Source organism: Metschnikowia bicuspidata, assembly GCF_001664035.1.
Source record: "Metschnikowia bicuspidata var. bicuspidata NRRL YB-4993 chromosome Unknown METBIscaffold_1, whole genome shotgun sequence".
Taxonomy (NCBI): domain Eukaryota; kingdom Fungi; phylum Ascomycota; class Pichiomycetes; order Serinales; family Metschnikowiaceae; genus Metschnikowia; species Metschnikowia bicuspidata.
The window spans coordinates 3566229-3593720 of NW_017387731.1; the positions used below are offsets into that span (position 1 = coordinate 3566229).

A 27492-nucleotide genomic window follows, 5' to 3' on the forward strand; every position below is an offset into this window, starting at 1 on the left:
TATTATACTCTCTGGTGTTTGGTATACTGTGCTGTACTCTGTATGTCACACTGGACTGTATTTATTATACCTCATTCTGCTCTATGCCACTAAGATTCAGTATACGCTGCTGTGTTCTATTGTACTGTAGAATGTTTTACCAGACTCTGATTTTTATCATAGTCACTATACATTGTGTTTTATTATACTGTCATATACTGCTGTTTACTCCACTGTACTCCACTGTACTCTACTATACTTCACTATCATACTGTACCATACTTTACTATACTGTACTATACCATGCTGTACCGTACTTTACTATACTCTACTATATTTCATTACACCCTACTATATTCCATTTTACTCAAGTATATTTTATAAGACTCTGGTTTTTGTTGTAGTCACTATACTACTTTATGTTTTATTATACTGTACTATACTTGTTTTTACTTCACTGTACTCTACTATACTTCACTAGATCGTACCAAACTTACCGTACTTTACTATACTGTACTATACTTCATTACACCCTACTGTATTCTATTATACACTAGAATATTTTACTAGACTCTGAATTCTATTGTAGTCACTATACTACTTTATGTTTTATTATACTGTACTATACTGCTTTTTACTCCACTGTACTCTACTATACTTCACTATACCGTACCATATTGTACCATACTTTACTATACTCTACTATACTCCATTATACCCTACTGTGTTCTATTATACACTAGAATATTTTACTAGACTCCGAGTTTTATTATAATGACCATACATTGTGCTTTATTATACTGTACTATACTGCTGTTTACTCCACTGTACTCTACTATAGTCCACTATACTAAACCATACTGTACCGTACTTTACTACACTGTACTTTACCATACTGTACCATACTTTACTATACTCTACTATATTTCATTATACCCTACTGTGCTCTATTATACACTAGTATCTTACCTATATTTACTTTACTACATTATGTTTTATTATTCTGTATTATACTGTTCTTTACTCCACTGTACTCTATTATACTCCACTATACTGCACCATAGTTTACTATACTGCACCATAGTTTACTATATCCTACTATATTTCATTTAAGCCCACTGTATCCATTTGGCTCTAGTATTTTTTTTAGACTCTGATTTTTATTATAATTCACCATACAACACTATATCTTATTATACTCCATACTCCAATGTAATCTACTTTACTCAACTATAATATATCATATTTTACTCTACTGTACTATACTTCACTACACTGTACTTTATTTCATTATACCCTACCATTGCATATATTTTATTACACTCCACTACACTAAACTATAATTTATTCTACTGCACTATACTGTACTATTTCATAGTCCACTGTACCCTACTCTACTTTACTATACTTCACTATACTCTACAATATTTAATTCTACTCTACTCTACCCTACTATACTCTACTACATTTAATTATAATCTATTGAATTCTACTATATTTTATTATACCCTACTATGTTGTATAATACTCTACTTCACTCGACTATATTCCACTATGCTCGACTATACTCCACTATGCTCCATTATACTGTTCTATACTGTTCTATAGTCCACTTTACTCCACTATACTCCACTAAACTCCACTATAGTGTACTATACTTCGCTATAATGTACTTTATCTCTCTATGCCCTACTACATTCTACTATACTGTAGTATAATTTATTATACTCTACTACGCTGTATACCGCACTATACTCTACCATACTCTACTACTGCCTATGATGTCCTGCCACAATCTACGTTACTCTCCGATACTCTCCCATACTCTCCTATACTCTCTCATGCCCCCTCATGCTCACTATTCTGTGTATCTCCACCACACTCCTTTGTTTACTATCATGACATTCTCCTATATTGCTTATCTGTTCCTCGCGCGTCTAATCTGTCCTGCTCTCTTCCGTGCCTTCCGCTGTATCCTGCTATGTTTCTGCGCTTCTCCCCCGACTACGATGCACCCGCAACGGGGCTGGCTTACGGGCTGGGGAAAAGGTCTGCAAAAGAATCGGGAAAGCAACCACAACTTGTAGTCTAAATGACCTCGGTGTATTTGAGCTTACACTCGGTATGACTAGTATTCCTATGCATGTGCTTACGTGCTCGAGTGTTTCCATCAGGATGCTCGCATCTGTCCCAAAGCAATCAAGTAGCAGCTGTACTTCCGTCACGGCCAAACAGAAATGACAAAACTATTGTTTTGAATAAGCCTATTTGGCTTCAACTGGTGATTTGCATTAAGAAAACAGCCCCTGTTGTGGTGAGCCGCAACACCAGGGGCGATCTCATGTCCGACACCCTTTCCACCTACAACACAACATCGTGGCCGTAAAACAGCGCATCAATCAAAATATCGCTGGGAGGCACAAACATCTGACCAATGTCTTTGTAGCCCTTATCCTTCACACATTCGGCCTCATATACCACCGGCACGCCACCTCTCTTGACCAAGCTGTCCTTTGCTGTTTGCCACAGAAACCGCACAAGCCCGTGATTCCACCCAAACACTTTGTCCACGTCACTATTGAGCCATCTACTTGTGTTTGGGTCTGACGGATACCCAGAGCCAATTACCTGTCCTTTGAGTATTTCGACGTTTTCGTTGTACCAATGAAGATTCAAGTCCCTGGTGACTTTGGCCACCACGGATGCGGTACTGACAATTGGGTAGATGCTGTCGGCCTTTTTTGTTACTGTGATTTCGATGCCAGAAAAATGTTTCTGCAACTTGGCTTGATAGCTCGCTGGCGGACCAACCGTGTCCACAAAAATCTTACTCACGTTGACACCCGACTTTAGAACGTCTTTTATTAGCAGAATCGTGGTGTCGTGTGCTTGCTCATTCAAGTTGTACGATCCTGCGCCTAGAACGCTTCGAAGCATGCCATTGGAAATGTCCTTTGCGGTCATGGTGCATGTGGCCCAGCCTACGTTCTGGAACAATTCGTGTTTCTCGTCGTGCAACAACTTGAACAAATCTGTTCGAACGGCGTCTTTCAAAATCTTGGAATCTGCAAAGCCGTATCGGGTTTTCAAGTCGTTATGGTATGATTCCAAGCAGTACGATATACCATATACCATCGGTCCCATGACAGGACCGCGTCCAGCTTCGTCCACACCAAGTACAATAGACTGATTAGGGTTCTCTTCAATAACTTTTGGAATTGCTGAATGGTATGTGCTGCTATCATACGAAAACTTATCCTTGATCGAAGTTACTGTCACCGGATACCACTTTTGTGTTAAAATCTCGTCATCGCAGACTATAGTATTTCCCTCTGGTAGGCATTCCGCTTCGGTATCAGTTTCCACTTTCCTCTTCTTAATCACTGGCTCCGGCATGATTCAATTATCGGGATTTCTCTTCGGGAAAGGCGTGCGTAATGCAACTTCCAAGGATGGTTTTGCAATACTGTAGAAACTCGCGGTGGATTTGGTTAGACGCGTCGGGTCTCATCACACGGTGCATTGAGAAGAACCACAAGCTTACTTTCGCATTTTGTCAGGTTTACTCTGGTGATCAATCCATCACAACCTATGCTATACATGGCGTCATCATGTAATCAATTTCTGTCCGCAGAGTTACGTCTTATTTTGTTTCGAAAATAAATATATTACAATTTTGCGCACACCATGACATATTTAGACTTATAGAATCCCCGCGCGTATAGCCGGTATCTTGTTGCGTTGTATTTAGCTCGCTAGATATTTCTTGGTCGTTTCGTAAGTCAAAAAGGTAATGCAGGTGGACGGGAGAACACGAATTAAATTGGTAGAAAGCCCCCTGTAAAACCCTTTAAGTCTTCTTTCTGAGGCCCAGATTTTCTTGGTGACTCCAACAATATCTCGGTTTTCGTTATTTGGATTGTAGCTCTGAATTCTAGATCGAATCACTTGTGTTGGATATAGTAAAGACATGCTGGTGATTTTGGACATCACCGAGGCAAAAATAAATTGTGATGCAGAAAGGTCCTCGGATCCCAGGGCTCTCATTAAATAGTCTTTCGTATGGTCATAGAACGAGAATTGGAGACTTGCTTGTAATACCAGGAATAAGCTTGGAACAGTCCCTTTCCAAAGTGTCAACACTCCCTCTTTTCTTATGACTTGCTTCACGCCATCGAACAAAGACCGGTAAGAATTCTCCTGCTGGCCGGATGTGCTCAATATACGAGTTTTGAGAAGCCATATAGGGTTAGTGATGACAGCCAGAGTGGCACCAGCTAGAGCTGATGCTCCAAAGTAAGACACATCCCCCTCATTATTGGCCATGATTCTTTTGAATTCCGCGTACAACGTGAAATAAAGGCTCCATGCAGACACATTGCCAAACAAGTTGGGTCCCACTCCCCGGTAGTATTGTTGTGCTAGAAACAAAGAAAATGGTCTTTTTCCATTGTGGGCTTTGTGAGCCATTGAGGCGTCTTGATGTATCTGCCGAATAACGAAGCGTAGCAACTCAAATGGCTGTGAGGTAGCTTTGGTGGATAGCTGGAGACGCACCTTTAGTAGATCCAAAGGCTGTGTGACTATGGTATTCGAGAACCCTGCAAAGAGCCCAGAAACGACTTCGATTTGTCTGGGGGCCCATGGCGAAGAGTTCATTATAAAACACGGGACAAACGCAATAAACTACTGCGGAGTGTGACCGTCTGGCGGGTTATCCGGGTAGTGTAGGTTGGTATCGGAAATCGCAGGCTACTCTTCTCAACTATGAATGCGTAGAAAAAAGAAGCTGAACAACATGCACGGTTTGTACCTAATGAACGAAGAAAAAAGAATGGTATGATATGCTAAAAAGAATGGTCTAGAATGAAATTTCTAAATAACCCAGCAAGGTCCAATAGCAGACTCTTGCAGAAGACTAGTGCAGCCTGTCCAAGTCTGCGAATTCTAGGGAGTCCGAATGGTCATAACTCCAACGTAGGCTTATTTATGGAAATGAAACTACAGCAGCGGAAGCCGCAAAATCTTCTTGAGGTGTATTGATATGTACAAAGGTTTAGGCAGATGGGAAAGGACTGAGCAAACTGAACAAAGAGGGCTTGCTTGGAGTAGACTTCCATCCCAAGTACAAGATGAAAGGGATAAAACCATAGTGTGCGATGGTCCTGGAGTATCCCAAAACCTTCATGATTCTCTCCTTGGACTCGTCCGACAAAGTGAGCTGGTATGTGGTAGCCATGATAAATAAGTGATGTCCTTGCTTTATGAGAAGCATTGTCGCCCAATTTTTTTCATATTCTTGTAGTGCGGCCTGGTGTCCGGGTCTCAGCGTGTCCAGTCAACCTGTGCGCCGCGTCAAATCACTGAGAATCTAAAGGCAACTGGAGATACGGTTTTTAAGAGTAATCCCTAACGTCCGGTGCTGCGTTTCTTCGGGATTTTTTTATAAGGTAATTTAAAACTTCTCGGGCTGATGAAACTCCTTTGCAAAGAAAATCCGAGGACTATAGCTTTGCAGTCCTCGTCGCATAGCCTCACGTTCCGCCAAATCAGCGGCTCGTCCAAATCCAAGTCTGAACAGCCAAAAGTAGAAGTACACTTACAAGCCAATCAGGAAATAAGCCGAGAAAACGGCTATAAGTCTTTACTCAACAGGGAGGTGTTTGGGTGTTTGGGCCTTATAAATGTACATGGCCAGATCTACGTGGCTCTTATAACCGGTGCTTCCATAAATGTGGCTCGCCCCCTTCCTTACGAATCGGTGGATAAAATTCACAGTGTGGACTTCTTCTCGCTCTCGTCTAATGAGTGGGACTTTGTAAATTTGGATGCCAATGGCATGCTGGTGCCCCTCTCGTCAGATTCAGATGATTACGAGACTTCCGCTGCTCGTGTTGCACACCCATGCTTTGATTTCAAGAAGTTGCTTTCGAACGGGTCGTTTTACTATTCCAATGACTTCGACTTGACTTCCTTATTGCAGGCAAGGGGAGTGAATCAAGAAAAGCTCGAGAAAGACACCCATCCTGCAGCAGACTCGACGGAGCGCTCGACAATTAATGTCCAGCATTATCAAGAGCAGTATATGTGGAATAGCTTTTTGATGGAAGACTTACTCCGCTTTAGAGCAAACCTCGATGACCTTGCCGCTGATATTTTAAATGAGAACAGATTCCTCACCACTGTTATCCGTGGCTTCGCCAAAACGGTACGCCTTGGAGGTTCTCGCTCAGATACAATATCCATCATTTCCAAACAATCTTGGAAGAGAGCAGGCACAAGATTTAATGCTAGAGGTATTGACGACGATGGAAATGTGGCTAACTTTGTTGAAACGGAATTCATATACAATCATGTTTCCGCAAATCAAGTATTTTCATTCACTCAAATACGTGGCTCTGTTCCCGCGTTCTGGGAGCAGGACTCAACACTTATAAACCCAAAGATCACTGTCACTAGATCTAGAGAAGCAACTCAACCTAGCTTTGACAAGCACTTCACTGAAGTGTGCGATAAGTATGGTGATTGCCATATCATCAATTTACTTTCGAAAAGCAAATCCCTGGAGGTTGAGATTTCTCGGCGTTACACGGAGCTACTCCGCCATTCTGACCATAGGGAAGCTCTTCTTTATAGCCCATTTGATTTTCACGCCGAAACAAAGCCCCTGAATGGTGGCTTTGCGGGTGCTACAAAGATTTTGTCATTGCTTCGAGACTCTCTCGAGAGTTTTGGATGGTACGACTACAACACTCGAGATGGAGAGGTTATGATGAGACAGAGTGGTGTGTTCAGAGTAAACTGTCTTGATTGCTTAGATCGTACAAATCTCATTGAACAAGTCATTTGTCAGACAGTGGTGGAGCATATCGTGCATGATCAAGACCTGCTACAATCTACTCGTGATAGAATGAGATCCGAAGAGTTTGTGTCGAAGCACAATGAATTATGGGCAGATAATGGCGACGCTATCTCGCAAATTTACACCGGTACAAATGCTTTGAAATCTTCCTTCACGCGTTCGGGAAAAATGAATTTAGCAGGTGCTCTATCGGACGTCACAAAATCTGTATCCAGAATGTATCAGAACACATTTGTGGACTCAAAAAAGCAAAATACCATGGATAGAATGCTTGGAAAAGACGGTCGCTTGTCAATACCTGTACAAATTTTTGATCCCATCAGCGAGTTTGTGGCAGAAAAACTTTCTGGAAGCCAAAATGAATTCACGACTTATGACCGTATCGCGATGTTTACCGGCACGTATAATGTGAACGCTGCTGCACCTAGAACATGCGAAGAGCTTTTAAACTGGTTATTCCCACCTGAGAATGCCTCTTCGGGGTGTCCTGATATTTATGCAATTGGATTACAAGAAATCATCGAGCTAAATGCTGGCTCGATTCTTGCAGCAGACAATACTAGGCCAACCCAATGGGCCAAAATTTTGCAGCAAATGCTCAATTCTCAGTGTGAAGAATTTTTGTTGTTGAGAACAGAGAGCATCGCCTCAATGTGTCTCTTTTTCTTCGTGAAGAAATCAAAAATTTCTCAGGTAACTGAAGTTTCGGGTTCTTCCAAAAAAACCGGAATGGGAGGCATTGCCGCAAATAAGGGAGCATGTGCCGTTCGTTTCGAATATGGAGCCACTTCATTTGCTCTTGTAACTTCTCACTTCGCTGCTGGGGTAAATGCTACAATTGAAAGACACAATGATTACGCTGCCATCATGCTGGGGCTTTCTTTTACTCGGAACTACAGAATAGATGATCACGACAACGTGATTTGGTTTGGAGATTTGAATTATCGTCTTAATCTTTCAAACGATAGATGCCGCCAGTTATTAAATAATGGAGCTTTTGATGAAATGCAACAAGTTGATCAGCTTCTTCTCGAGAAAGGAGAAACTGGAGGGCCTTTTCATCAATTTAAGGAGAGTCGCATTTTGTTTTACCCCACGTACAAATTTGACAAAGGTACTTCAAATTACGATACCTCTGAGAAACAGCGAGTGCCTTCTTGGACAGACCGAATTTTGTTCAGGAGCAAAAAAGGGAGTGAGTTGAAATCAATCAACTACAATGCTGTTATGGACATATTTCTCAGTGATCATAAACCTGTTTACTCGACGTTCACGTGCAAGGTTAAATTTGTTGATGAGAAAAAGAAAAAAAGCTTGGCTTTAGGGTACTACAATGCTTACAAATCTGAAAACAAAAATCCCCCAGGGGGGCTCTTCGAGAATAGCTCTCCCTCCAGCTCTTCTACCAGCTCAACTTTCAAATCCGAAACAATGTCAGAGTTGAATTTGTTAGACTTCGATGATGCGCCCCCAAGCCTTCCAATGAGATCACACTCTTTGATCAGTTCGATTCCAAGAAGAGTGCCCCCTCCACCTCCAGCTAGTCGCCGAGTTATCACATCGGAAACATCAACAGAGCCCAGACCACTGGACAATGGTACCATGCTGAGAAGGTCTGTTAATGAGTCTAAAAACCAAATTCCCGGGCGAACGCAAACTCCAACTGATCGTAGCCGTTCAGTAAATGTTCCCGCTCTACCATCAAGAGATACACCAACACGTTTTGGGAGTCTAGCGTTTGACAGTGCCCCTCTCTCTCCGAGCAACTCGATGACTTCCCAAAGCCCATCGCCCTCAAGAGGTGCAGGTGGTGCACAAACTCCAAGTTCGGCTGTTTTGAAGCCACTCAAGCCCAGTAAACCTCAATCTTTATCATCAACCAAATTGGATCTAGATGAGGCCGCATTAACTGGTGAGAAAAAGGTTCCAGTGTCTTTTAGCAGTGAAAAAAAAGTGGTTCCCCCACCACCTCCGCCTGCAAGAACGACCCCGAAGGTAGCAATGTCCGATTGGAAGCCATTGATTCCACAGTAGGACAAGTGCACTGTTTGTCTGTATAAAAGCTTCACTCTTATCTTGAAATATGATTAGTTCAGCCGACCAACGAATATCACAGAACAAAACAAACTACATAAGCATCAAGCATCAAACATTTACTTAGAGTTCTTCCTTAAATTTCCAGAGTTGTCAGCATTTAAGGGTTCTTGTGCTTCCTCTAATTTGGCAGATCTTCTCTTGGTCATTGCTGAGTGGCTCTTCTCTGTTGTGCCCTTTGTGTTTCCTATTAGCTTGTTGGTGTTTTCACCTTAGACCCTCGTTAGGAAATTTCGATTATGAGCTGATTTTAGCTCCAGTCTTTTGTAGTCGTCGCTGATCCCATCTAGCACCTCTAAAGTTGTCTATAGAATGATTATTTCTTCTATAGCTAGATATACTTGAGAGTCTGTTATCCTTTTCTTATAAATTCAGCAGTTTTTTAAAAGCATCAATGGGGACACATCTCACCCATGATATATACTTGTCTGTCTATAGCCTGACTATGGCATTATGAACACAAGGCAGACCTATGCACTCCAAAATTCATTTCCAGCTAAGACATTGACTCAGCTGATGGGTTAAAGGCAAAGCTAAGCCCCACTCTCAAATGCTTCGAACTGAAGTATTACTCCCGACAGAATATTGGACGTTATGATGCACTGACAGCGAATCTAAGTTTAAATTCAGTGGATAACAAAAGTGTAGATTTAAACGCGTCTTAGAGTATTTGATTTAGGAATTAGGCTTGAACGTTCTCGCTTGGATTGGCGCACTATACAATTCGTAATATTTCTCTCAATTTGCAATACTATGCCCTGACTTGGGAAGTGAGGGCTGAGCATTATGTTAATGATTGACACGTATTACTGCCTAATTTGAGAACTGGTCACCCATTTTCAGCATTGTCGCTGAAAAAAAAGAGTATAAAACAATATCAGCTCAAATGTCACGAGCAGCCATAGAGTAGACCGCCCACATACAACAAGTCAGATGGAGCGCATGAACTTGTTTGCAAATTAGAGGATGAAGATTTCCAATGGTGTTCAAACATAGCCAAATCTTTCTAGCTTTGGTTTTTGACTCCTCGGATTTCCCAAAGGGTTATTTTCAGTTTTCACTGGAACTACCAACCAGTTTGTTCCCGTAAGTCTACACGCGCGCGGTACACCACTGCAGGAATTATGAAGAATTAACAGCAAAGGACTTAAACTGACCCACAAATGTCGAAGAGAATCAAAAATATCTCCGTCTCCTTGCCAATATTATATGGCAACAGCGCCAAAAAACTTGCGCCTGAGAAAAGGACAGACAAGACTCCTGTGGACCATACGCATGAATGGACCGTATTTCTTAAACCCGCATTGAACAATATCGATTTGACTCCTTTGATAAAAAAAGTCACTTTCAAGCTTCATGAGACATATGAAACTCCGGTTAGATCTGTAGAGTCTCCTCCTTATCAGGTGACTGAGACGGGCTGGGGCGAGTTCGAGATTGTCATCAAAATTCACTTCCACTCAGGTGCTGAATTGGGCATCAACGAGAAAAACTTTCAAATTTTTCATGCCTTGAAGCTTCATCCATATAATCCACAGGCCCCACAGCGAGAAAATGGGGAAGTTCACTCTGTACTATTCGATGAACTCGTTTTTCAAGAACCTACTGAGGCTGCATTCGAAATATTGACTAAAAAACCTCTGAATTTGCTACCATACAAATACAGTCACCCTGATAAGAAGGATCAGGAGTACCTTCGAACTAATGAAACCGATGAGATTGCTCGACTTGATGCATATATAACGAAAGTGAGAGATGAGATCGAAAAGCAGCGTGACGAGTACAAAGAATTAGAACAGCAAAAACTCGCCCTCTTACAAGAATAGGGAAGTGGCATGAAAGCACAGAATCAAGATCTAAATTATCCATGGTCTGTACTCAGTCTCGGGCATACGCTTGAGAGAAAGCATACTGTTCTGGAAGCAGCAGCTCGGGGGGTTTAGACTATAATATATTGATGACGGAATTCGAAGGATTTCTGTTAGCGTCTAGTCTTTACGCATTACCATGCGAGTTGTCTCTATCACGTACTCCGCCAGCGGTGAGATTCTTATATGCCCTATTCTTTGACGGAAGATTGCAAAATTGTATGAGCAGACAGGCAACATTTTCTTTTAAGGTGAAAGAAACGAGCCGACCGACAATTGCTTCTCGATATCATGAAATCAAGATTTAGCAATTTATGTCATGAATCGGAATTGAGAACCATTTGGATTGAATCATTCAAAACACTGGAATTCTGTTCAGGAGTTATATTTACGTGGCATCTTTTGTCATTGTTTTCATAGCTTTCTCTGCAGACAGGGACGGGAAGTTGCATTCCTAGTTCCGTCAACTAAAACTCGTTGATATCATGTATCTTATGTTTAAAAAATATTCTATTGGTATATTAAACCACCAATATCTTTGTCTATCATAATGACAACTTAGCAAAAATAGGTTTCAAAATGTCTCTTGAAAGATTGATGCAAGGCACTACGGAATCAATTTCTAGAAGAAGATTGTCTTGACAAATCATCTGCGAATAACTCCAAAATGTCTATTGATGAGATGGCCATATATCCTCGATTAGCTACTTCCGACCGACAATAAGCTTTTGAATGCGATCCATGAACATTTGTAAACTCGTGTCATCGGTCATCAAATCAGACTGACCGCCTGCCTGCCCAAATACGCGGTTTGGATTCGTCGCATAGCTGGTGGATGGATTTAATTTCGCCATGAGAAACCGAGCTTGTGATCCGCCCTCGTCGCAATCTATGAACCGTGGAAGTGGAAATCTATCCACCAACACCTCTACTGCTTCTTTTTTGGGCGCTTCCAAAAATTGTTTGACATGTTCGTACCCCTCCATGTTGTGGTAATTCGCCGCTCTCCATTGAGCCACAGTTGAGCCATGATATATTAGGATCTGGAAGAAAGTGTCCAAGAGTAGAATTTTGGTAGATCCAAGGGACATAGAATCTAATAACACAGCTTCGGGCTCCATGAGGGGGTTCCCATTTTCATCCGGAGCACCATAGGTCTCCACGTCGTATGAAAGAAGGGATGGCTGTATCATAATCAACGAATTTGTGACATCTTCATGCATGAGAGTGTGACGAACAAAGCTAGTCTCATCTGGAGAATTGTTGAAAACTCTTATGAATTGGGACCGGCGCAAATGATACATGAATTGCGGCAACATAGCAAAGCTATTGGACAATCGGAACAGCGCAAGATCGCCTTTTCTATACTGTGAAAATCGACCACAGTATTCCACAAGCAACTTATCGAGATGTTTTGTGAGGTCTGATTCATCATAAGAAGAAGTTTTAGCACTGAAGCCATCCGATTGGAGCTTATCAATGGCATTCCGAGCAATGGCAACGAGAGCTGCCTCCTGATCAAAGCCTGACTCTAGATTCAAAGCATCCAGATCCGCAATCACGGCTAGTGGAATTGTTGTGACACGCAATCTCAATTCTCCGCTAGGATGCTGATAATGAAATGAAAATTGTATGAAAGCGTGGCCAACTTGCGCTGAATCCAACTTCTCAAGAAAAATGCAATAAGTCGACTGTGTGTTCACGGAAGATAATTTCCAGGCATTTGTGTTTCCTTGACCAATGCACTGCGGCGACAAGGATGCCTCCACAAACTTGTCTTTTCTAGGTGGCAATCCTGCAGCGTTTCCAACTACTCCTTGGATTTGAAGGTCTGAGGTGATGTGACATTCTAATGTTGCGTTAAAAGCCATCTCCAAGTACTCATCAGGATCATCATTTTGTTTCTGGAAAAACTTGATGACACTTTGTTTGAACATCGATGTGGTGAAAGAGTCACACATCACAACCAAACCACCAGTATTGGCACATATTCTATCCATCTCGTAAAGACCAACTTGATCATAAGAGCCTGCAAAAACATTACAGCCAATGCCGATCGAAATAAATATCGTAGAAATCTTGTCATAGAGTGCTTTGGCTTGTTTGTAAAGCAGGGTGTCGACCTTGGCAACACCATTCGTCATATTCGGTAAAGTAGCTTTAGCCTTCTCAATATCACGATGTGATCTCATTGGCTCCTTTAACGGGAGGCTGACAATTTTACCTGGCCCATATGTGGCTGCACCACCTATGAAACACATAATATGTCCACCTGCAGAGTTTTGCTTGCCTAAAATAGCCTGTAGAGCCAAAGCGGATACGTTGAGTGCACATCCGGTCGCTCTCGCTGCACGCTCTTTTCTTGACAAGTGTGGGAAAGTATTATTTGTTAGATTTTCAATTATAGTAGCAAGATTGTACTCAGCGATATCAATTTTTTGAAGAAATTTTTGGCCCAAAGAACTGATGACACCTTGATTGGAAACAACTGAGGAACTTATGCCGAGTATCTTCTGTACATCCTCCAACGTGTATTCCTTCGATCCATTGAAAACAAAACTTGATCCCGGTTCGGAAATATCATGCAAAGAAACATGTTTTCCAAAACTCAAAAATCCAACCAACGAATCTGAGGGTAGAAGAGACAATGACAAACTCAAAGATTCTTGCAATGCAGTGAACGCATCGGTGACATCTTCACCCTCAAAGCAAGTATCTACAACGTAGAAGAAAATGGGAGGAAGCTTTGCGTGACGCCCTGTGGTGTACTCGACAGTAGAGTTATCAGGGTTAAGTGCTTGCGGAAATTCTCCTGGAATGCTTGATAACCGATTGCCAAATTTGCAGAATTGACAATACCAAATATCCTCGGTTTGTTGATTGAGCGTCACATATGGATTTAAGAAGGCCTTGCATTGGCGGCATCTCTGCATATGCGATTCATCAAAACAGTTGACTGGGCTTTTGTTGTTCAACGGAGTATAAAGAGCAGCCAACGGAGCTATGTTTCTATGGTGTTGAAGCTTGGATTTAGGGATATTATTCCACGTGACCCGGACACCATTTTTGTCTTCGTTTTCTTCGAAACTCATCGCTGGGCACCGTGGCTTCTAAAAGCTGAGCCTTCGTGTGATTTTGTCTCAAATGTTCGTGAACGAAAATGTGAGACCACAACGAAGAGTACGCGCGAACGCGCGGAACAGGGCCTCGTTCTTCAAATGATAGGTAATTGATAATATAAACCATTGAGAATCGTGGTTCTCTGTCTGTTCCTAATACTTGAATGGAGATTGATTATTCCAGCTGTAGCACAATAAAAAAGACTTCTCAAAGCAGATTGTGCAAGGAATTTTGACTATGTCTCTTGAACACCAGATTACGTCGCCCCATGTTCCTACACATGTACCACGAGGAAAGAGAAAGAGCTCCTTTACTAGTATTAAGTCCATTCTATGTGCGTATTTTGTCATTCATTGCTTAACCACATCACGAAGTGTGCCAAAGGTAAGCACGTCCTCAATACGCAGAGCGCCGCTGAACAACATGCTAAGTCTGTCAATACCACAGCCCCATCCACCTGTAGGTGGTAGGCCATACTCCATCAGATTAACATAATTCCAATCAGGTATTAGCGATTCGTTGTCTTGATAATCAGCTTTATTGCGCTGTTGTAAAATAAACTTGTTGCGTTGATCGAAGGGCGAATTTTCTTCTTCGTAAGAGTTCACGAATTCTTTCCCATTTATGAACATTTCGAAGCGTAGGGAAACATCGTACCTTCTATCACCACTGTAGCTAATCACGCTGGACTTAGCCAATGGCGACATGACGGAAGGCTGATTATAAATGAAGAAGGGAGTATTGGATGCCTTTTTGCTCAAGGATTCTAGGTATACCCCAGACAAATTATCTAACAAGCTGGAAGGACTTTTTTGGGATGGAAGTGCCAATCCAATAGCGGCATAGTACGCCACTAGTGAATCCGTGTCAAGTTCAGAAGGCATCCTCACGCCAGTTTGCTCTTCAATGCCAGGGATAAATTCTATTTTACGGTAGTCATTGCTGGCTAGAGCAGTGAGTTTGGGAAGAGTCTCTTGAAGTACAGAAAACAGACACTGCTTCTTTTCAAGCTCTCGGTAGATAAAACTGAACAAGTCTTCCGTGATCCTCATCAACTGTGGAAGAGAGGTGAACGAACGATAAAATTCACAAGTGAGAAACTCGGGGTTATGTGTTGCATCGATGCCTTCATTTCTGAAGTTCAGACCTATCTCAAACACCTTATCAAAGCCGCTGATAACAAGCTTTTTGAGCCATAGCTCGGGGGCGACTCGGAGTTGGAGCTTGTTGATTTGCAGTGCTTTCAGAACTGTGTGAAAAGGTTCGGCGTTGGCACCAGTTCCTGCGCCAGAGAGGATTGGAGTTTGAACTTCCGTGAAGCTGTCATTCAAGAAAAAGGTACGAATCGCCTGGGTAACAGCAGACTTAACGTATATTCTTTGCTTCAGCGGGCTGTCGACGAGATAGTTCATAACTCTGTTGCTATTGATCAAGCTTCGGTCGCTTACCTTGTCTGGTAAAGTAACAAAGTTGAGACAGGGGCTCGCCACTTTGATGGGACATGTGGCTCGCAAAGTCAATTCGCCAACATTTGTTTTGTATGCGTTTCCGACACAGGATACATGGTCACCCTTCCGAATAAACATGTGAATATCAGCAAACTCTTCTTTCGACAAACCAAGAAGTTTGTTAGAGGCATATATTTGCACTTTAGCCTCATCTTGCACCAAATCCAAGAAGTAAAGACCCTTCCCAGATTTTCTTATAGATCGTATTCTGCCTTCTAGTTGAAGAGTTTCGGGAGCTTCATCGGCATTGAGGTCCAGCGAACGGAGCTGCCCATATTTGGAAATGAATTCTCGGACCCGAAGAACTGGAGCTTGACAGCGAAGCTCGCGAATCGTTGGATAATATGATTGAGGCTGCTGAGAAATCAATTCTTTTCTGTTCGCATAATTTATCGCATCTTTAGTAGAATTGAACCTAAGCTGGCGGCATAGCCTAGGCCAGCCAGCTAAACTATGTGCGCGTGTCATAAGAGTCTGGAGTGGAAACAAATTTCTGTCGTGAGCGAGCTGGGAGATTGGAATTACGGGCCTCGGGCCAGATTTGCGGTTCAACGATGCTTGGCTTGTGCCGCGGGTTCCAGTTTTTTTTCGCGTGAATCCATTCAGAACGCTGGCTCACGAAGCATCGTGCATATTCCGGCACAGTGTATGTAGGGTTCCAAGGAAAGAATACACTTCGCTTCAGAATTTATCTGGCTACTTTTCCCGTGAAGCATCCCACACAAAGCTCGAACGCGATGCTCTTTCAGAGTGTCATATTCATCTGAGGTGCACACTAATTCAGCTGGGGCGCTGTCCACAAAATACATGCAAATATCTGCAGTGTCAAGCAGAGTAAATGTTGAGAATCCCGGGGAGCTAGGATTTGTTTCATGGGCGTATGTGCTTGAACCCTGGGTGCAAATTAAGGCAGTTCGTGCATAACATCCTGAAGCAAGCGAGGTGAAGGCAAACTAATCCAGAAAAAACCCCATTTAAAATATTTTTCTAGCGGTTTTGAGCGGTATTAGTAGGCGCGGTGCGTGCGTACCGAAGCGACGACCGACCAACGCGAAATACAGTACCATTCACCTGTTCTGGCACCTACAGACACGCATTCCATGCCCCATCGAGATCAGAGGCAATGTGGTGACTACTTCTCCTTGGCTTCGGCTATATCAGATTGTCAACAGTCAAGACAGCCCAAGCGCTGAGCTCTTTCTGAAAATATATACCTCAAAGCTAAAGGTTCAAAGTGTTTGCATTGTTTGCTGATCTCATATCAGGCGACGACAACACAGTCAGGGCCGAAAATCTCAATGCAAAGCCTGTCCGCAAAGCCCTTCGCGCCCAGCATTACCCAGTATGCCAGCTTATTCGTAAAGATGTAAAAAAAAGACACGTCGTCAAAATATAAATATTAAAACAGCCAGACAGGCGAATTTCTTACTGTCCGCCATTTGGTTCTCTTCTCCCTATTTCTGTATTCGTAAAACTCGTGCGTCCACGCCTGTGTGTATTTTTGGGTGTAGAATGGAAATTCCTCTCAGCTCGATTGTCTTGCGCCACTGCTCTCAAGCTTCCCCTCTAGTAATGTTTTCGCTCGCGCCTTCACGCTCTTGTGTACGCCTGCAAAGTGGTGCATCGAAAGCGACTTTCGAACCTCCCCTCAACGACTCGTTCGCGAAACGTGGAAAGTCGATCACCTGCTTTTTTTCTAAACTTTCCCCCACTCCTTAAGAAAATTCAGCATAATTTGAGAGATTCTTTCTTTCACTATTTGTCTTTTCAATTTTCCTCATTGGTTGGAACAGGGCAAGCTCTTCGGATCCGTATACTGTTGACTCCCCTTGGAAACGACTTCGCTGTTCGGAATTGATCACATCCCTTCGAAGATAAAAAAAAAGGAGAGAGCTAATTCCAGACATATCCAGTCATGAGGAAAATGTGGAATAAGAGCTCCAAGAGGCGTTCAATGTCTGCGGCCTCCAGGCTAGCGAATAATGACGATACCCAATCTCTTGCGGAGTCTATTGAACTGGAATCTTCTGTCTCGCATGTTCGTTCGTTGATTGATCCAGAGTACGACGTGAAATCGGTGAAGCATGCCTGGTTAAATGGATGCTTGAATGCCTCGCCAATGCAAGATTTCAATGAGTCTTCTCTTCGCTTGTACCGTGTCGAGTTGCGCGGCTCCTACCTATACATTTATAGGCCTCCGCTGCTGATGAATGTTCTTCTGTTCAAGCTTGATCCCCAATTGCCTGCTCCAAATGCGGGCATGACTTCTGAGCTGGAAACAGCCACGATTTCTGCTTCATATCAGAGAGTCTTGGCAAAAAGTGAAACTCCTTCGGTGGGGGACTACACAGCTGCGACGTCCAGTTCCACGTTTGCATCCACGAGCGATATCGAAACACTCGGCAATGAAAGTGCACCTCGCAATATTTCCAAACTGTTGCTTACCCTGACTTCATTATCAACAGCTAGTCAGTCGGTGATTCCTTCTGACAAAATTTCCCACTTTCTGCCAAATTTCCCCCACCCGGAACTCAAATTTAACACGACATCTGAAACATTTGCTCCGTCGTGTCCCATTGAAGCATTAGTGCATTATTTCATATTCGCTGATGGTCAAGTGCATGGAATGGCAATTCGTCAGCTTTCATTAGTCTTCCCTCTACTCCCGAATTTCGCCGATGTACTCAAGCTCATGGAAACATACTTGCAAGCAATTTTTAGCGGCAGTTTTGATAATTACCAGCCCGGAGCAGATCTATTCGAACGCATTCTTACTTTGTTGAAACATATTGACAAACACCTCAGCGGGTTTCTACTAAAAGCTGACGTGGCACCATATATTCTAAAACTCTTGCAACTTGTCGGTAGTGCGAGTCCAGTTGAGTTTTTGGACATAATCACACAAATTCAAGATTCTATTGTCAAAAAACAACTAACTTTACTTGATCTCATTGGATCTGTCGATTCAACACCTCGTTCAAGTGTTTTAAATGAGAGTATATTCGATGAATTGAGCGCACATAGATTTTTACACAAGTTTAATCTCCTTGATCTTGTGACTGCCATCAGCGACATTGATTTATTGTTCTACGAGAGTTGGAATTCAAGCACGGATAAGTCATTGTTGCTTTCTACTTCAATGGACGAAAATAATCCTGGTGATTATTTTTACAAGAAAAACCCTTTGGTTTTTAACAACGAGACGCACCTTCACTATTTATCGAGGCTTCTCGTAAATCACTTGTTTGTTGAGAACCTTCATTCCACGACTGATATAAAAGCCCGGATTCTCGAGAGGTGGATTGATCTCGGCTGTCTCTTAGATAAATTTGGAAACATGTCTTCATGGTTGGGGATCTCTTCTATAATTTTATCTCAGCCAATACTTCGCTTGAAAGATGTTTGGTCTCAAGTGGGTGAAGACTACATTAAGCTTTTGAAAAATGACTGGTCACCCATTTTGTATGAACTCGATCAAAGGTGTTTTGTTCACACAACTAATGTTCTGCTGTCGGATGCTCAGTCCAACGGGCTACTTCCGGTTTTCAAGGAGTCGTATCACATCATGGCTCCCAGAGGATTGGGAAAAATTTTTCCGAAGGAAAAGGTGGTTCCTTATTTTGGCGACTTGTTAGTAAACAATACTAACCTGGCAAATATCGCAGAACTCGAAAATGTTTGGAAAAAAATTACACATTCTTTTGAAAGATGGAATGAATACCTCAGTAATCTTTCTAATTCGCAGGATATTATATCTTACAATCAGGATGTGTTGAGACGCTATGATTCCATGGGATTCATGTTCTCAAATGAAAGTTTGAATCAAGTGCTTTATCTCGGAGTCAACAAAGAAGACGGTAAAATCACTCCTCTGGTTCCCAAACTTCCTGCTCCTGAAATAGCCACTGATCCAATTGACGGAACTAAAATTCAGGACGAATTGCGAAGAAAACTTCTCTGTTTACTCGAGCTAAATTGCGATTCAATTAGTCTTTCTACTGTGATGAGCCATTCTTTGCGTATGGAGCCGAGCTTGAAGGAAGGTTACTTGAATCTGCCTGATAAAGGCATTTTTGACGTTTTCTTGAAGGACGATCTGAAAGAAATCTTTAGCCCTTTATCAATAGATTCGGGTATCTCCATGGCAAGCCGTTCAACCCCCGAAGTGGATGACACTTCCATTAGGAATCAAACATCTTCAAAGACCGATTCCTCTTTCAAAGATAAGCTACCAACTTTCAACCTTCAATACTACAAAATTGATGTTTCAAAGTATGATGATCTTCTATCTCATCTGAGGGACAGGGCTGAAGACACGCGTGAATCACATGATATATTTGTTGATAGTGACTTGGTTCTTCGCCTTGATGACTTCATCAATGACTTTGAAAATACAGTGACCCCGACAACATCTACTGGTGAGATCACTCAGTCAACAGATAATGATGATGGTTTGGGAATTGATGTCGAAGAATTGATGAATTCAGAAAAGTTTAAAACTCTCTCTTCATTAAGTGATTCTGAGAGTACGGATGGTATCTCTACCAAAAGAAAACACTGCAGTTTCGGACTCGTCTCTCGTCACTCCTACTTAGGTTCTCATCGCCATTCGCAGAATTATATTCCGCGTTTTGCTACGATGGACAAACTTATCGATTTGCTCTTACTTGACTCCAAGTACTTAGATGAGACCCACTTGATTGATCTCACTGAGTACAGGTTTGTCTTTATGTTGAATTATAGCTCATTTATAACAACAAAAGAGCTACTTGAGAGGCTTTCTCATAGATTCATTCATTCTGGCAATGCTGTCATCTCCGTCATGAGAAGACTGTTCATGCAAAAGCAGGGAATTTGGGACCCAGTTTCTTTTGGCGCTTTTCCTAATTGGAATTCAGATAATAGTGTTGACTTATCTCAGTTGGGTGAGGTAGACTATAAGCTACTTCTTGAGATACAGGCAAATATACTCAAGGTTTTGCTCATTCTACTAAGCCATTTTTTTGAGTGCTTCTTGAATGATTTGCACAACAAAACTATCATGATAAAAATTCTCAAATTATACAGTAACGAGATTTTGCAGTGGTATAACTCGAACAAGATTGATGATACATTGAATGAGTCATACGAGAATCTTGTAGGACTTTACAAGAGACTAAAAAGCAATTTCATTAAAAAGACCTACAGGCCACTGAAAATGCTGAAGTTTGACCTACTTCTCAGCCAAGATTTCGAATTCTCTCGAAGTGTGCGGGAGGTTCCAATGAACAGAAACCTTCCCAGCCACAAAAATTTTCACAAAGTGGAGAAGTTTATCATTAAGTTTAATAAGCTCCTTGCAATTTTTTATCAAGGTATCACTCCCGAGAACTGGTTTGCCATTTTCAAAATTCTTGAAAATCAATTTGCGAATTCCACACTTTTGAATTACGATATCCAAACTGCTGGAACCTCCGAAAAAAACCTCAGAGTAAGTGATGTTTTCACCTACCTCGAGTCATTGTTTGAAACAGATGCTCATGAGAAAGTACTCAACAAGTTTCCGTTGGTTTTCAAAAAGCTCTACAGTCTCTATCAAAAGTTCAAGGCGTACCTTCTTATTCAAATTTGCGATGAAGGTCTTGGTGACGAGGAACGTCTCGAAAGGATGAAAACATTATTGCTCATGATAACGATCTCAAGATTGAAAATGAGAGATAGTGTATTTGTCTTCGAAGGCGACCGTGAATTTGTTCCTTCTTGCGTTGAGACAGCAATCACAAGTATCATGTATTCACCAGAAAGTCGCTCACTTGCTCACTTTTGGCTCAACGCTTCATCAGGTTCGAACATATCCGTACAAAACCCGAGTCTTGCTGTTGATGGCATCGAATCCCTTTTGCCAAAACATATCAAACATTCAGACTTGTCGGCTGCGAGTGAGCCTCTTCTTCCATGTTTTGGTTGGATCATCCAAAATCTCATACATTTGAATGAATGCCCATCATTCCACAGAAGTGCGATAAATTTCAATAAAAGGTACTTCCTATACAGACTTATTAGAGAGTTGAATGTGGAAGAATTGAAGAGCAATGAGCTTCAGAGAGACACGAAAGATTTTGAATTCCTTTTTCAATTGGATGAAAGGCGTGTCTTAGGAAATCTTGGGAACATTGATCTGTCTAGTACTAAATTATTGTTTGATACAATTCTTAAGGAACAATACTCGATCAATATCCGTGATGAACAGAATAGAAGCACAGGACATGGAATCTCGACCCTGAGCAATGAGCGAATGCATGCTACTCAAACCCCCTCAAGCACGAACTTAAGACGACAATCATTGTCATACAAGACTGCATCTTCTTCCAGATTCAAGATAAGCGGCCTATTCAACAAATCTCGCTCATTTGGGCACACTGGGGGGTATGAGAGAGTTACTACATACAAAGAACTACCAGACCCTATCACTGTGGCAGATCCGCGCCAAAAACCGTTGCTTGTCATTCGATTGAAAGATCGGAAGATCTTTCCAGTCTATCTTCTTCCTTACTGTTTCAAATTTGACAGTCACAATGCCCACGAAGCTTGTTTTTTTCAGGCTTCAAGTGAAACTGATGCTAAGAGCTGGCTTCGCAGCTTGAATTACGCGAACAGGCATTGGTTTTTATCCAAGTCGATAAACTTGAAGTCTGACCATTCTCATACTACATTCGGTATACCCTTGGCTACAATTTGTGCAAGAGATGGCTTGGCCTCCCCAGCGATTTTGGCTTCGATATATGAAGTCATCGAAAAAGATTGTTTGAAGGAGGTGGGTATCTACCGGATAAGCACTTCTCTTAGTGAGTTAAGTGCATTGAAGCAAGAAATCAATAGGACCGGCGTGATAAATTTTAGAAATCGGACTGTCGACGTACACACTCTCACGAGTTGTGTGAAATCGTTCTTCCGTGAATTGCCCGACGCGCTTTTGACCGATCAAGTCATTGAGATGTTGTGCGCTTTGAGACGTACATCGAATAAGGAGGACGGACTCACGAAAAATGATGTACTAGCGTTAAGGAAGATATTTTCCACCCTTCCTCGTGAAAATTATTGCACACTTCGAGCTCTTGTGAGGCACTTAAGCGTTGTTGTGCAGCAAAATGAAAGCAACAAAATGACATGTTCCAATTTGGCGACGGTAATCGGACCAGCCTTAACAGAAGCTAGCAATTTGGAGACATTGATGAATAACTTTGGTGTCATAAATCACGTACTCGAGATGTTGATAGAAAGTTATCAGTTGATATTTGACCCCGAAGGTGAAGAGCTGCTACTAATAGTCAAAGGCGGTAAATAATACAGTCTGTTTTCAATTATAATAGAATATAAAGGGCTATTTACAGTTAAGTTTTCTAATGTCTTTTGATAAAGCCATCACCTTTGTTTTGTCTTCTTGACTCCATGGCTTCAAGCTTTTTGTTTGTTTGTTCCATTTTTGAACGAGCCTGTTTTTTCAAATTTGAGTTGTATTCATTCCACCATTCACTCACAGACGCGGGAGGTGCTTTACCGCCAGGCACAGTGATTGGTGGTTGAATTGGAGGAATCGCTGCAAACTTCCGGAAGTGTTTATTCTTCAAGATAAGCGATTGAAAAAAGGAGAAAACAGCGTTTGCGGCAAAATATACCAAGACCGACGCGGACAAGTTGTAGGTCACAAAAATCGAAAGAAATGGCAAATATGTCATAACCTTTTTGACCATCGGGTTCATAGTCTGAGCACCGGTTTCTCCACCACCTCTCATCATACCTGTGACCACAAGAGCTGTCAGAATTTGCAAACCCAAGTAAGGGTCAGCTTGAGTCAAGTTTTCAAACCAGTAGGCACCCTGAGTAGTGAATCCTTCCACTGGGAAATTTGCCATATTTCTTGTCGCTTGGAAAAACCCATAGGCAATCGGCAATTGAAGCATAGGCAAGAATGAGTGCAAGGTCTTAATGTCGTTTTCCTTATACAACTTGTTTCGCTGGCTCATGGCGGCCATCTTTTCTGAGTTTGTTCCGCTTCTCATCTCGTTCATAAGCTGGTCAACCTGGGGCTTGACTCTGGACATTTTGGCCATATTAGCCGAGGACTTCACGTACAAGGGAAACATCATGGTACGTACGGCGAAAGTGGCGCATACAATAGAAGCCCACCATGGTAAACCAGTATATACATGAGTAATCTCGAGAATGTTGGTGATGAGAGCGGTGGGGCCCCAGCCCTCTCCAAGACCAATTGACGCCATATAACCTAGTTCATCAGACCTCATGGTGGTAGTCACCATATCAGAGACAACACTTGAGTTCTCAGCTGAGAAATCTGTGAGCTTGTTCTTGATCTCAGATGTCGGAGCTGACGAGTTGTATCTCACTCCAAAAACCGCAGATGAGATCGAGCCGGCGCTCATGTTGTAGGAGAGACTCGGCCGCAAACTTGCTGCATATTTTGATGAAGCCTTGAAGTTCAATGATCGCGTCGAGCGAGTTACCCCAAATTTGAGCATGGTTTGAGTTCCTGATCGATGTTTGAGCTGCTTCGTCCTGGTTTTTTCCTGGTGAATATCTTGTCTCGCGATTCCTGAATATAGCAGATTCAAAAGTTATCATTGGTAATTATTTGACTGACGAGAGCATGCATGACCCTTTATGGAATCACTTCTTTTAGACGCTACGGCTAATATCTGATTCTCTTGCTAGATTAATAGCAGTGGTCATTTCCTTCGTAAAAACCTGGAATTTAAAGCGAATTTTGCTCTGAGATTTGGTTAGTTTATTTTCAACTTGATCGAGCTGAAAGAATTTTTGAACGGAGATATGAAAGTATTGAATTCTTCAATGGGGAAGCTCCTACAGGCGTAAGAAATATTGAGTCAACAGTACTACATTTTCAATTGGATAGTCTTTTCACAATATTGGCTCCCTTCAACCCCAGTCATTTTGAACCACATTTTTTTCTCGTCTGTCGCGCCTCTAAAAAAATTGCCATTACTATGTTGATTCTTCGAAGTCGTTACACTACCCGAGCTTTCGACCCTAAAAAATGGTTACTTGACCTCGGCCTCAATCCCTTGAAGAGTGGTGATGAACTTAACTCTTTTAAGAGGGTGCTTGAGGAATTCCGCAAGCTCAAAAGTACTGAACAACGCCATATTCATCAGGCCATGCCTCGTGGACCTGTTCGAGAATCTCTAACTTTACATTGTTTGTTGATGGAAAAGACGAAGTCTAGTCTAATTTTTCAGCATGTTGTGGATAGCGCACCTCTTGGAATCCTGCCAGAACTAGTGGAAACATACTTGTTGTCTTTGATGAGGTCTGACAATATGAATGCCGTGGTGTCACTAGTACATATTTTGCTTCATTCTAATTTCAAGCATTACCGATTTTCCAATCAATTCTGGTCGTTGTTGACTTCAAAATCCGCTTCACTTGGACACCATGGGGCAGCCTCTTTAGCCTATCATGAAATTATAAATCCGTTTGTCAATTTCAGTGGCGATGGTCCGATCTCTGAGGAGAATGAGCATATTTTGTTCTTATTGCTACCGACCACCATTGAGAGTTTGGCTATAGTCTTCGCTCAAAATGGAAACCACGTTGCGGTGGAGGGCCTTCGTCAGTATTTTAAAAGGTTTTATTCAAATTTCGGGCATCGAGATGTTTATCAAACACTATATATTACCAAAGTTGAGTTTTTGGCAGCAGCGGGTCTATTTTCAGAGGCATTGAATGCTTTCACTGCATTGGCAATCAAGTACAAAGGTCACATTGGTTATAGAGATCCAAAAGACCTGGTCTATTCCTTGAAGTATGCAAGTCACATGCATTACAAAAAAAGAAAGATGAATATCGCTCAAAACATTTCACATATTGTTCAAGAAGACTCCGATAAATTCAACAATTCATTTTGCCCGGATATCAAATTCAACGATTACACTTTCGAAAGATCACTCTACTGGGCTATTCTCGATGGCGTATTGTCCGTCCAAGACTTACCCAAATTTAAATCACTTTTGAGCAAGAAATTGAAAGAGCTAATGGCTCGTCATGACTCGGTCGTTGATAGACTTTTGGCTTTCATTTTCAATAATCACTCTTCAATGGGCAAGTTTGTGATAGCATGTTTATGTGAGACGGGACATATTCCAGAAGCAATTGCAGTCATCAACAAGTTGCCTTCACTTTTCCCTCGTGTTAAAGAGACAGCCTGCATTACAGAAATTGACTTTCAGCGTATCTTCAAAGCTTTGGAAATACAATTTCAAGCCCAAGAGTCCCATGATTGTAAAGCTTTGCAATCGCAACTTATGACAAGCTATGAGTTGTGCCAAAGACTAGTTCGCAATTCTTCCATGTCTCGCGCATGTTTCCGCTCATTCCTACAATGTTACTTTTCTTCTCCTCTAGCCAATATTGATGAAATCAATCAAATATCGGAGTCTTGGAAATCAAGGGGGGGTAAGCCTATCGGGTTGGGCTCCAGTGCCTATAAAAATGCTCTTTCGTGTGGTTTGAGCTCTCTGGACCTACGAAATTACATCACTGAAAATCCAATTTTTAAATAGCGTATGTCTAATCACTTCGGGGTGGCAGAATCACATGAATTTTCACGTCCTCGCTATCTTGTAAGTCCCCAACAACAGCAATATCTTGTGGTGTTATGAAAATTGATTGAGCAGTGGATCCCCTAAGCTCGTGAATAAGGAGCCGAATGGCAATAGTACGATTGACTGAGTCCATGAAAACGTCAAATTCGTCCAAGCCACACACTCTTGGCTTCATTATCTTCCAAATACTGAGTAAAAATGCAATTTGCGTGAAAGATTTCTCACCTCCAGATAAGGACAGAACTGCTCGTGTTTCTTTGTTGTCTTCTGTTTGGACTTCGGTTATAACTTTTTTATTTTTGAAGTCAAACTCCAATTTACCCTTGAAGCCTCTTAACGCCAAAGATTGCTCAAATGATTGCCTAGCTCTCGTCAATTTCTCTTGTATAGTGATATTGAGATTTTCGAATCTGGAGTTCAAGTCGTTTTCCAAATTCACTCTGGCGTTGTCAACTTCAATGAGAGTTTGTTCACATTTATCCTTCAAGGCCTTTGCAGTTAAAAGCTCTCTCTGAACATCCTCCAAAGATTTTTCATGCTGCTTCTCCATTTGCTCGATTGCTTGTTGTATACTCTTGTATTCCGCCGTTATGCTTTTAGAAGTATCGGTATCTGAGATGGTCACTTCCGATCTTGCACAACGCTCTTCTGCTAGTTTGATAAGTTCTTCTTCTTTTTGTGAATATTCCATTAGCTTTTGCTCAAGTGCATTAATTGACTCAAAAAGCACTTCTTTTCTTCTTGTTGCACTATCGATTTCGGCTTTTAGTAGCAGAATAGCTTCTGCATGACAATTTGCCTCCACCTCACAATTTGCAAGTTTCTCTGCGATATGATTTTTCTGCAATTTTTCTTGCTCGAGTATGTCTTTCTTTGTTTGAAGCTCGCGTTTGGAATCGGCTAAACTCTTCATAAGCTCAACAGACATACCTTCTCGTGTTTCGATTTGATTTTGGCAAAGTTCTATTTGCAGGTTCAAATTTGCGATTCTGCCATAATCCCCCTCTTCCTCAAGTGATTCCTGAGCTTGAAATATCAGATTCTTGATTGTCTTGAGCTGAGATTTCATTTGCTCTAACCGCTGATCCAAACGCGCTTTCAGACCACGCTCTTCCTCTTGAAGAGTTCTTTTTTGCCTTTGAAGTAAAGTCTGTTGTCTAAGAAGCTCCTCGAGTTCATGTGCAAAGGATTCGCTATCTACTTTCCCCGCAAGTTTTCTTAGGTCACGAGAATAAAATACGGGGTCACGAGACAACTGCCCATCTCTTCTCGAAATACGAATTCCAGAATTTCGATCGTTAAGACAAAATGCTTGTTTAACCTGATGATCTCTAGTAACACTCTCGGCGTCTGAAAGTGACTCGCAGATTACAAGCTCTTCAAGACCAGTGGAGTCGATAAGAGTATATTTGGCGTCTTCATCTTGAAATTCGAGAGCATCT

The 27492-nt window shown here is 41.9% G+C and overlaps 10 protein-coding genes across 10 annotated transcripts; 4 read left to right on the top strand and 6 right to left on the bottom strand.

The window, feature by feature from the left end:
- Window positions 1–2340: 2340 nt before the first annotated feature.
- On the bottom strand, window positions 2341–3375 carry RNH35 (ribonuclease H2 catalytic subunit; the record flags this gene model as incomplete). The annotated part of the gene is made up of 1 exon (XM_018853685.1): window positions 2341–3375. One exon carries the CDS (start codon window positions 3373–3375, stop codon window positions 2341–2343), a length of 1035 nt encoding a protein of 344 aa, XP_018714373.1.
- Window positions 3376–3608: 233 nt separating this feature from the next.
- On the bottom strand, window positions 3609–4730 carry METBIDRAFT_30264 (flavin adenine dinucleotide transporter). The gene has a single exon (XM_018855591.1). The coding sequence runs from the start codon at window positions 4636–4638 to the stop codon at window positions 3727–3729; it is 912 nt and encodes a 303-aa protein (XP_018714374.1). The 5' UTR covers window positions 4639–4730; the 3' UTR covers window positions 3609–3726.
- A 305-nt stretch (window positions 4731–5035) lies between these two features.
- On the bottom strand, window positions 5036–5218 carry TOM7 (Tom7p; the record flags this gene model as incomplete). The annotated part of the gene is made up of 1 exon (XM_018856522.1): window positions 5036–5218. The coding sequence occupies one exon, from the start codon at window positions 5216–5218 to the stop codon at window positions 5036–5038; it is 183 nt and encodes a 60-aa protein (XP_018714375.1).
- Window positions 5219–5362: 144 nt separating this feature from the next.
- Window positions 5363–9312, top strand: METBIDRAFT_30265 (phosphatidylinositol-3-/phosphoinositide 5-phosphatase). Its single transcript, XM_018855592.1, has one exon. It carries the CDS (start codon window positions 5453–5455, stop codon window positions 8873–8875), a length of 3423 nt encoding a protein of 1140 aa, XP_018714376.1. The 5' UTR covers window positions 5363–5452; the 3' UTR covers window positions 8876–9312.
- A 777-nt stretch (window positions 9313–10089) lies between these two features.
- On the top strand, window positions 10090–10761 carry YAF9 (Yaf9p; the record flags this gene model as incomplete). Its single annotated transcript, XM_018858351.1, has 1 exon — window positions 10090–10761. The coding sequence occupies exon 1, from the start codon at window positions 10099–10101 to the stop codon at window positions 10759–10761; it is 663 nt and encodes a 220-aa protein (XP_018714377.1). The 5' UTR covers window positions 10090–10098.
- A 346-nt stretch (window positions 10762–11107) lies between these two features.
- Window positions 11108–14084, bottom strand: METBIDRAFT_114792 (uncharacterized protein). The gene is made up of 2 exons (XM_018854001.1): window positions 11353–14084; window positions 11108–11299 (listed from the first exon to the last, which is right to left on the bottom strand). The coding sequence occupies exon 1, from the start codon at window positions 13893–13895 to the stop codon at window positions 11508–11510; it is 2388 nt and encodes a 795-aa protein (XP_018714378.1). The 5' UTR covers window positions 13896–14084; the 3' UTR covers window positions 11108–11299; window positions 11353–11507.
- A 189-nt stretch (window positions 14085–14273) lies between these two features.
- Window positions 14274–16240, bottom strand: MSK1 (lysine--tRNA ligase; the record flags this gene model as incomplete). The annotated part of the gene is made up of 2 exons (XM_018858591.1): window positions 14274–15851; window positions 16208–16240. The coding sequence occupies 2 exons, from the start codon at window positions 16238–16240 to the stop codon at window positions 14274–14276; spliced, it is 1611 nt and encodes a 536-aa protein (XP_018714379.1).
- A 1229-nt stretch (window positions 16241–17469) lies between these two features.
- BEM2 (Bem2p) lies at window positions 17470–22710 on the top strand (the record flags this gene model as incomplete). The annotated part of the gene is made up of 2 exons (XM_018855280.1): window positions 17470–17739; window positions 17905–22710. Coding segments are annotated over 2 exons (5076 nt in total), but the record flags the coding sequence as incomplete, so codon positions are not given.
- On the bottom strand, window positions 22446–23959 carry METBIDRAFT_30267 (membrane insertase). The gene has a single exon (XM_018855593.1). It carries the CDS (start codon window positions 23945–23947, stop codon window positions 22811–22813), a length of 1137 nt encoding a protein of 378 aa, XP_018714381.1. The 5' UTR covers window positions 23948–23959; the 3' UTR covers window positions 22446–22810.
- A 693-nt stretch (window positions 23960–24652) lies between these two features.
- METBIDRAFT_36067 (uncharacterized protein) lies at window positions 24653–26008 on the top strand (the record flags this gene model as incomplete). Its single annotated transcript, XM_018856685.1, has 1 exon — window positions 24653–26008. One exon carries the CDS (start codon window positions 24653–24655, stop codon window positions 26006–26008), a length of 1356 nt encoding a protein of 451 aa, XP_018714382.1.
- Between the last annotated feature and the right edge of the window lie 1484 nt (window positions 26009–27492).

Bases quoted from the DNA above. Each gene is read 5' to 3' on its own strand.
- METBIDRAFT_30264 (XM_018855591.1), bottom strand. From the start codon at position 4,638: ATGAACTCTTCGCCATGGGCCCCCAGACAAATCGAAGTCGTTTCTGGG.
- METBIDRAFT_114792 (XM_018854001.1), bottom strand. From the start codon at position 13,895: ATGAGTTTCGAAGAAAACGAAGACAAAAATGGTGTCCGGGTCACGTGG.
- METBIDRAFT_30265 (XM_018855592.1), top strand. From the start codon at position 5,453: ATGAAACTCCTTTGCAAAGAAAATCCGAGGACTATAGCTTTGCAGTCC.
- METBIDRAFT_30267 (XM_018855593.1), bottom strand. From the start codon at position 23,947: ATGCTCAAATTTGGGGTAACTCGCTCGACGCGATCATTGAACTTCAAG.